The 10372-nt window shown below is 50.4% G+C and overlaps 1 protein-coding gene across 1 annotated transcript; it reads left to right on the forward strand.

The window, feature by feature from the left end:
* The first annotated feature begins 1551 nt into the window (after positions 1–1551).
* On the forward strand, positions 1552–2525 carry LOC138920165 (hepatitis A virus cellular receptor 1-like). The gene is made up of 2 exons (XM_070247469.1): positions 1552–1703; positions 1877–2525. Exons 1-2 carry the CDS (start codon positions 1552–1554, stop codon positions 2523–2525), a joined length of 801 nt encoding a protein of 266 aa, XP_070103570.1.
* The last annotated feature ends 7847 nt before the right edge of the window (positions 2526–10372 follow it).

Here is a 10372-nt window from a genome sequence, read left to right on the forward strand (position 1 = left end):
GTTTTTTGCTGTGTCCTCAGTGCTGAGCACAGTGGCCGGCACGCGGCAGATACTCAGCGTGTATTTGTTGGCGAAGTGAATGCATACGCTTTGTGAGGGTCACCATAAGCAAGGTGGGGTGCTCTCTGCACCCTGTTTCTCTCGTGTGTAAAATGAGCCACCTGAGCTTTGCCTGCAAGGCTCCTTCCACCTCTGACATCGTCTGTGCCTCTCTTGTCGTTCAGAACCAGAAAAGGCCAGAAGATGTAGCAACAGAAGCAAAAGAAAAAATGATAAAGATGGAACTTTCTGTGGGTGGTAAAGGGAGGCTTGGGAGTCCCAGGAGGGTTCAGACATGAGCTGTGTTGGCAGGAGAGCTGGGGTCAAGTCCCACTCCCTGGTCAGTTACCTGCTGACTGATCTTAGACACAGCAAGTGGCTTCTTGAAGCCTCAGTTTCCTCCTCTGTAAAATGGCTACAATGCTCCAAGACCAGCTTACTTTGCAAGGTCACAGGGAGGGTCAAATAAGGACACATTGTCAGGATTTTATGAACAAGCACATAGTAAAAGAAAAAAAACACATTCAACAAATCTTTGAGTGTCTGGGAGCCAGACATTGTGCTAGGGCTTGGGGTGCCATGGGAAGCAGCCCTTGCCTTCAAGGAGGATAATCACAGAGATGAAAGTGTGCTCACCAATAGTGAGGAGTAGGGCATGAGAAGGATTCTGTGTCTATCCTAAGGGCAGTGTGACTTCAAAGGGGTTTTTTTTGGGAGGTAGTGGGTAATGACATGATCAGATTTGTATTTTGAAAAGGCAACTCTGACTATTGTAAGGAGAAAAGATTGGAAGATAGCAGGGTGGATGCGAGAAGACAGTTGACAGGCTACTGCACATGTCCTAGCAAAAACTGATGCAGCTGAGATTGAAGTATGAACTTGAATATACTGAATTCAGGAGGGTAATTTCTGAGGGGTTAATGGGCAATCGAGGCAAAATAGTAAATTGTAGACACCTCATTCAAGCAGCTCTCTTTTATAATCAGTCCTAAAGAAATGTTGGCACAAAAGTTCATCAAAGAGAAGTGTACAAGATAGTCATTGTCTCTCTGCTTAAAATAGTAAAAATCAAATGGACACTAATAGGGGGCTTGTTAAATAACTTTGACGGAACCATACAGTAGAATACTATATAGCTAGTAAAAAGAATGAATTCATATATACCGATGGAGAAAAATAGACACAATGCATTGCCAGGTTAAAAAAAGAAACAGGTTACAGAACAGCATCAATGTTATCAAACCATTTCTTTTCTAAGTTTATATCCTCCTCATGTTTCTGTATACACAAAAAAGCTGGAAGATTGCACCCCATTACACCAGTGGCAATCTCTGAAGTAAAAACATAAAGGAGATTTTTGCTTTCTCTGTGTTGTTTGATTATTTTGTACAACAGACCTGTATTTTTCAGAAAAACAGATGTTTAAAATATTAGATGCTACAAATGAAATGGCTTCATCTATTACCACCCTACTATCACCACCATCCCAGTGTCATTACCTCCTCCTCCACCATGACCATCATGACCAAAATCACCAATATCATCATCATCACCACCACTGTCACCAACACTGTCACCACCACCACTGTCACCGTTACCACCACTATCACCGTCACTACCACTGACACCATCACTACCATCACCCCATCGCCGCCACCATCACCGTCACTGCTAAAACCACCACCACAATCACCACAACTATCACTGTCACCACCAACATTACCATCACCACCAATACCACCCTCACCACCACCGCCAACACCATCGGCACCACCACTATCATCACAGCCATACACACCATCACCACCACCACCACTGTCACTACTGTCACCACCAGAACCGTTGCCACCACCACCACCACTGTTGCTGCCACAACCACCATCACTGTCACCACCACCATAACCACCAACAACACCACAACCACCACCGCCACCACTGTTGCCACCACCACCACCACAATCACCATAACCACCACCACCACCACCGTCACCCTCATCACCACCACCACCACTGTCACTGTCAACATCACCATCATAACCACCACCACCACCGTAACTACCACCCTCACCATCACCACCACCACTGCCACTGTCACCATTATCAACGTTTCCAGCAGCACCACCACCATCACCACCACCAGCACCATCACTACCACCTCCACCATTATCACCTACACCACCATCACCACCACTATCACCATCACCACCAGTACCATCACCACCACTACTGACGCCATCGCCATCACCATCATCACCACCATCCTTACCACTATCACCATTACTACCTTCAGCATCACCATCACTACCATTACCATCACCACCACCATCATCACCAACATTTTCACCATCAATATCACCAACATTTTCACCTTCACCATCACCGCCACCACCACTCTTATCACCTCCATCACTACCACCACCTCCTTCACCCTAGAAACAGGCTGTTCAGTGCAGTGCTATCTGGTTAAGAGAGAGGGTATTGGCTGAGGAGCAGAGGGATGAGTTGGGCAGTGCCAAACAGTGGGCATGAGACCAAAAAGCAGGCTGAGGGACCCCAACAATCATGTCCTTCAGCACCACCATCTGAAAGATGGGAATGCTGAGGCCAGAGAGGGAAAGTGACTTGCTCAGGGAGCCGTGGAGGCCCAGCTGGGGCTCGGCCACAAACACTGTCCTTTGTTCGCTCCCCAGGCACCCAGCCCATCCGTGCCTCTGCTTCTGAAGCTAGGTCGTGCCTCAAGCTGGCTGAGATGGGTGGGTGCTGCTTTTCTTCTCAGCCATACAGAAGTAACTGTGGCTCCTCAAGACTCCCATTCCAAGACAGCACATGCCGGAGAATTGAACACAACCCCCTCTTGCTGCAGTTAATGGTGAATGCACCTCTTTGCAAGGTGGGCAAAGAAACTGGCCTCCAGGCTGCAAGGACCACCCCCCCCAACCCCGGACCATTCAGAGGCAAGAGTTTACGCCAAGGATTCAGTGACCTCTGTTCTCTGGTCAGTAATTACCCAGGCCTCATCTGGACAGTGACGAGTATGCTGGGTCCATTAGCAGGGAGCACGCTGTGTATACCACTCATCTGGGGATCACCCCCAACTGTTTGCTCCAGGAAACAAGTCTGGACAGCCTGGCTCCCATCTCCAGGTGACTGGCCTTGAGGCAGGTATTGCTGTGGGTGGGGGACTCAGGCCTCCCCTGGACTGACTGGCAGTGAGCAGCCAGCTCATTCACCAGTGGCCCAGGCCATTTCCACCAAAAGGATAGTGGCCAAGGCCCCTCAGGGGGCAGAGGCAGTTCCTGGCTGGTGAGGCCCCCTGCATCCATGAGGAACGTCGCCTGCTTTGCCATCTAAACTATTCTGTTTCCAATTTTCTATTCTGTGCATGTTCCTTCCAGAGACCTTCTCACAATGGACATAGCCATTCTTAAAAGTGTTTTTTTGTTAATGAAATAATAAAACAAATAATATTTCTTATAAACAATGCAAACAATTTTATTGTTAATTTTAATTTATTATTAATTTGATTAGAATTCACTCTTTCAGATGGTCTTTGAGTCTTTTAAAGATTCCATAATAACTCAGCTCTGGCAGAGATCAAGCCAACAGGTCAGTATGTGTACCTGGCCAGCACACAACAGGTCCAAGTTCTCACTGGGCAGCCTGCACAAGCTCAGGACATCGCTAGATTCTAAGTGGATAAACAGCTGGGGATCTGGAGATTGACAAGTTCTGATTGGTAACAGCTAAGGATTAGAAAGTTGTTGAGTTCTGATTGGTTGATAAGTAGAGATGAGGACATTGATGAGCTTTAATTGGATGAAATGTACAGGAACAGTCCATTGCTAAATTCTGATTGGCTGAATGATTACTTATTGGATGCTTCTGTCCAGATATCCCCATAGGAGTTCATGAGGCACCTGCACAGGGTGGCGTGTTGCAGAAGCCAATCTGACAGCAACTGGAAGCTGTTCGCATTTATATTGCTCATGATACGTTCCAGTTTCATTGTTCTAATTAATGTCTGACAATGTCTAGAAAGATGGATTTTGCAGATGAAAAGTCTCAAACCTGTATTGTCTTCCTCAAAGAAAGGCTGAAAATAGCCCACGATTTCGTTGATAACGACCACTGCCCTTATTGATAAGGGCTCCCATGTGTGGGGCACTTACCACAGGCCAGAGGCTGTCCCTGACACGCATTACCTCATTCAGTCCTCACGACAACCCTGTGAGGTGGACAGTATGGTTATCCCCAGTTTAAAGATGAGGACACTGAGATTCAGAGAGGGTGCGAGACTTACCCAAAGATGAGTGTTGGCAAGAGTCTGAGTTGAGACTTATGCTCAGACCTGCCTGATTTAAAGTTCATGTTCTGACCTTTATCCTGGTCTGTTTCTCAGTTTGCAGATGAAACAAAAATGTGATCCTGGGCAGTGACCAGCATTCTGCTTCCTCCCAGTGGGCAGGAAGGATGTTTCTTGTGGCCCAGTTGGAATCTACACTCAACATGAGTGCATCCACAAAGTCGTCAAAATGGGAAAACACTCCCAATCTGGTGGGTAAACAGCTGCCATCTCAAGTCCCTCCTGGAGCCTCTCACCACCCTATTCAATACCCCAGAGATCCTAGCTTCTACCCTCGAAGCTTCCAGGCCTCCCCACAATCCACTCAGTAAAGGGCGAATGCCCAGCCCACCAGGAATCTCAATACATCCCGATCTCCAATATATTGGTCAGCGGCTGTGCCACGTGGGTTGATAAATATTTTGACTATCATTCCCAGTAATGCAGAATCCATGGCTTACAAGGTTATCGTGAATGAACCCACCAAATGACTTAGACATTCTTCCTTCCTTCCAGAATAATACTGTCTCCCACCAATTGTTTTGAGAACTTGCTGATCTCTAGCATGTAAAAGCTTAGCACAGAACCTAACATAAAGTAAGCCCTCAGCCCGTGGAAGTATGTTGTGATTATAAGTCATTGCTAAGCTGGATCTGCCCTTTCTAGAATGTTCTGTATCTTAGCATTTCCCAAAGGGTGCTCAGTAGCACTCTAGGCCCAGGAGAGGCTCCACCATAAAAAAAAATTCTAAGGTCAAGCAAATTTGGGAAACTGCAAATGCTTGGAGATTTACAACATGCGCTAACTATAAAGGATCTGAGAAGCCAGCAGCAAAGACATTAGATTAGCATTGTTTAACCCCTCAATCCCAGGGTCCCAAATCTATTTGACCACAGGACTCCCCTGTTCCAGTGGGAGAGTCAGGTGGATGGGTAAACATCGATAGGCACCCCCCAGAATTCACTTTGGAAACATCTACTGGTCCTGGCCCAAGACCAGATATGATGTCAAGTAATGATAGATGCATGTGTGTGCGTGTGTGTGTGTTTCACCCACAAGCTGGGTCTGAGGGCCATTTCCAAAGAAGGACCCAACATTTGAGCAAAGATTGGAAGAAAGGCAGAGCCTCCTGCGATGTGCAAGCTCATTTCCACAATGAGTGAGCTCGTGACTTGAGTCTACACCGTGCTTGGCTTTAGTCTGACCTCCTTCCCTCACGGAGGATGCAAAGCGATGCCTGGCAGTGTGGGGTGGGCCAACCCAGGAAGGCTTCCTGGAGGAAGGGAGAGTTGACCCAACTCTTTAGAAGGGGTGGGGCCCACATGGGCAGGGAGGAGGGTGGAGGTGAAAATGCCACACCTCTGGAACTCTTGGCACCTTCCAAACCATGCAGCACCCTGTCAAAGCCAGCTGTTGGCTCTCTGCCCTGGCTTCCAGCCCTCCTTCCTTCCCCTCCTCCCCTCCCAGGTCTAGAATCATCTCCTGAGTCAGCTCTGGGCTTCCTGCTGGCGGGTCAGACCTTTCCTGCTCAGGGAAAGGACGCTAGCTTTAGAACTCCAGGGTCCCCTCCTCCCTTCCTCTGGGGCAGGGACAATGCACAGCCAGTAAGGAACAGAGAGTGGGAGGCTGTGTGTCCGTTCCCCTGCACCAAGGAAAGCATGACTTCAGCGCTGCGATTGAACCTGAGGCTCAACCCTCACCCCCAACCTCTTCCTCCAGGGAAAAGTGCAGGAATCAGGTGCCCGGAGCTGAGGGGGGAGCCCCCGGAGCAGGACCCCGACTCAGACTGCAGGCAGGACCGGAGTTCTCGGCCCCACTGGAGGCCCCAGAGCTGAAGCCGGGGTGGGAGAGGCCCCGTGAGCACCGGCGCCAGCCAGGCTCCTCCACCCCAGCCCAGGGGAGCGGTCTGGATCCCTCCCTCCCTCTCAGCCGACAGGGCAGGGCCCAGCGAGCGTGCAGGAACCTGGAACCGAAACTCAGCGAAGAGTACTCACCCAGGGACCCTCACCCAGGCGGAACTGCCCTGAGCCTGCCCCGCCCCAGGGCCGCACTTCCCAGAAGGGGGGCTAAGGAGCAAACACCAGAACAACGGCAAAGAGAGCACTGTGGGATCAGCAGACAGACATGTTTACTGGGCACCTGTTATGTATCAGGCCCTGACCTTGGTTCTGGGAACAGAGTGGGGACTCAAACCAGACCTGGCTTCTTACAGGCTGTGTGGCCCTCGCCAAGTCACTCAACCTCTCTGAGCCTCAGCTGCCTCATCTGTAACAAAGGGCTCCTAACTCTCCACTGCCTGGGTTGTGTGAAGATGAGCTGACCTAATCCTTGCGCTGTAAGGTACATGACACCCTGCAAAGAGCGGGTGCTCAGTGAAGGTACGATGTTGACCGGAGCTCCCCCCACAGAAGGACAGCTATGCCCAGGTCTGCCCTCCACTTGTCCCTGGAGTGTAATCCCAATGCTCTCTGGGTGACCCTGGCAGGACCTGCCCTACTCTCTCTGGTCCTCAGTTCCCTCCCCTCTGAAATGGGGTCACAGTGCCTGTGCTGGCTACTTCCTGGGATCAAATGAGAATGACTTGGAACCCATTAAAAACAGCTTCCCTGGGGCAGAGAAGGAAGGACATGAGCAAGGATTTTCAAACTAAATGTCATGACCCATTTTGAGCCTTGAAAGCCATGTAATAGCTGCAGCCAGAATTTTTAACAAACGGACTAGAAGAAACGATATTAGACGGCATCTCACGTAGTACAAGCGTGTTCTCAGCTCATGAAATTTTCATTCCAGTTAAATATCGACGTACGTGTGTTTCCTGAGTCAGGATGTAAAAGGTATTTGTGACTGTGGGTGAGGAAACATCGGAAAGCTACTGGGAACAGTTTGAACACAGGCTCCAGGACTGAATGAGTCAGTGTGAATCTTGACTCTGCCCCTTACTAATGGAGTGACTTCGGACAAGTTACTTTAGCTCTCCGTGCCTCAGTTCCTCACCTGTAAAGAAGGACAGAAATAAGCCCTATCTTGTGAGGGTCATTGGGAGGGTAAATGAAGTGCTTAGAACAGCCTGGCACACGGCTCAGCAAGTGTCAGCGATGGTCGGCAGACTCAGAACAAGGATGGAGTAAGGCCTCGGAGGAGGAGCTGGCCTCTGGAAGTGGGGAAGGGTCTGCAGCCCCCTCCTCAGTGGAGAAGGCGGTTCCAGCACAGCCTCCCGACTTCACAGAGGCCCTGAACCAGGGAGAAGGTGAGGGGGAGCCTGGCCTCTGCCTCCCGGGCCAGGCCTCTGCCTGCCTCTGCCTGCCTCTTAGGGTCCAGAGAGCACTTGATCTTGGCTTTCTCGTCTGTAAAATGGGGACAGTAAATAATCGACCCCATGGCGTTGACCAAATGAGATCCTGGCTGCAAAGTGCTTAGCACGAGCCTGGCACAGAGTAAGTCTCAATGTGTGCCAGCTACTTTTACTCACAATACACTGTTCAATAAAAAAGGCAGGTTCCGAAACATATGTACAGTATGAGCTCATCGCCACAGGCACACCTTTGCTTTTTGTTGGATAGCTAAAATTTCTCATGGCTGATTTTTGTCCAGCTAACGCGTATTGCTTTTTCTTGAAGAAAAAAAAAAGAGATGACTTTTATCAACCTAAGTAATAAGTGCCACCCACCTCAACTGACTCATGTGACATTCCCCAGGCCAGCGCGTGGGCTGACCCCATGCCACCTGCCACTGAAAACCACCAGGTGTGTCACTGCATCTTGGGCACCAGAGCCCCAGGAAGCAGCCTGTTTTTCGTTTTCTTTTTCTTGTTGGTTCACAGCGATGGCTGATGACCTACTGGTGGCATTCTGTGTAACAAACACATGCCAAAGATCGCAGATTTCATGCACAGGAGGGAAGGAGGTGGCAAAGCACACTGGAGTTTGTCAAGCGATAGGCCTGGCATCTCCTGTGTACGAAACCGGGCTTGCGAGCAGAGAGGGATAAAGGTTGGGGACGGATATTCTCTAGGCCTTGGATGCCAAACCAAGAGGGGGTGTGAAGGGCAGGGTCATGGACGGGGAGGCTGGCAGTGCAGCAGGAGGGGTGGGAAAGAAAGGAGGTGGCTCAGAGGCTGCCTCCCAGCGGACTGGCCCTCTTCCAGGGCCTTCCTGTGACGTCATCACCTTCTCAGCAGCAGTGTGTGCGTGGAGGGGGGGTCCTGGGGAGGCAGGGATGGGGAGATATTGGCCAAGAAAGGGTATGGAGGCTGAGGGGCAGTCCATGCTGGACGTCGGGTTTGGGGAAAGCTGGACCCTTTAAGAAAGGCCCGCTTTTCAGTGAGGCTGTGGTTTCAAGGTTACCACAGGCATCCAGAAAGGACCCCTGACCAGCCCCCAGGTACCGTCCCTCCATCAGGGCACATTTGCTCTGCACTGTCATCACCCATTTGAGCACTGTCTCCCCTTCTGGGCTGTGCCCCTTGGGGCCCAGCAAGGGTCTCCCTCTGTCTCGGTCAAGCCCAGCGCCGGGCCGGGTGCCTGGCACATCGCAGGTGCTCAATAGAGACCCATGGAACGCCTAAGGCTGAGGATGAACGACGTCTGCGAGGCCTGAGGCTGGGAAGACGCGGTCCTGGTTTCCCCTTTAGCTGCCCGTGACCCCAGCCTGGGCACGTTATGGAACGTGTGCCATCCTTCAGTTCTGTCCGTGCAAGGGGGTGAATAGAACCCGCCTGATCTCTTTCCTTTCTTTTGGGAAAAGGGCTTCTACAGAGCTGAGGGGCAGAGAGGATGCAGGCCACACGTATTCCGAATGGACATAACACGCAAAGAAAGCCCGCTGGCCCGCACCTGGTCCCTTCGGGGAAATCAGAGGCAGCTGGCAGGCTGGACAGTAAGGAGAGGTTGGCTGGGGCCGGGGATGCCAGGCTCAGTGAGTGCCTGGCTTGAGTCTACAAGTAGGAGGAGGCCAGGAACCGTATCTGAGAAGGTAGGACCAGACCCAGTGAAGAAAGCTGAGACACTACTGTTCGGAAGGAGCCAAGAGCTTGGTTTATTGTGCCAGAAATAAAGGGTCTAGGTGGCTGCCAAGACCATCATCCATCATCGGAGGACACCGCTCCAGGGAAACTCGCTCCCCACTTCCTGAATCTCTGTGGACAACAGAGCGTAAATGTCAACGGTGCCTCCTGCTGGACAGCCCCAGCATTACACTATCTCCACCCGAGAGGTCAGAAACAGCAAGTTCTAGAATGTTCCAGCTGGAATAACACAGTTCAACAACTATGACTGCTGCTGTTTTCTACTGATTAAGAGCTCACTGTGTCTCAGGTACTATGCTCAGTATTTTTCTTGGATTATCTCATTTAATTTTCATAACAACCCCTATGAGATAGGAACTATTATTAACCCAATTTTTCAGGTGAGGAAACAAGCAGGGAAGACAAATGATTTCTTCTGAGGTCTCAAGTTACTTTGTAGCAAAATTGCTTTCCAGCCCAGGTCTCTCTGACTCAAAAGCCCATGGTTTTAACTACATTCTTGTCCATCAAGTCCAAGGATGGTGCAGAGCTTTCATCTTCGCATCACCTCACTTGGTTGGCAGTGGCTCTGCCTAGAGCTCTGGGTTGAGAAGGATTCTGAGTGCCATGATGAACTGGATGATGTCTGCCAGGGGTGCTGGCAGGGATGTGACAGTGTGTGTGTCAGGTATGTTTTCATCTCTGATCTAGTCCAACCTACTGTCTAGTGTGACCTTTACTGTACCCCGAGAAAGGGATCAAGGCTCAGCCCCTGACCTCTGTCTTCACTCATTCCCGCAGTGACCTGAAGGCATCTCAAACTTCTCATGTCCGAATATGAACTCTTGATCTGCACCTCTCAAGCCGTCCTCCTGCCATCTTCCCCACCTAAGCACAGGCGGCACTGGTCCCCGTTTGCTCAAGCCAAAAGCCTCAGTCTCCTCCTTGATTCTCTTCCTCTCATACCCCACATCCAGTCTTTCAATAAA

This window comes from Equus caballus, chromosome 2, assembly GCF_041296265.1.
Source record: "Equus caballus isolate H_3958 breed thoroughbred chromosome 2, TB-T2T, whole genome shotgun sequence".
Lineage (NCBI taxonomy): Eukaryota > Metazoa > Chordata > Mammalia > Perissodactyla > Equidae > Equus > Equus caballus.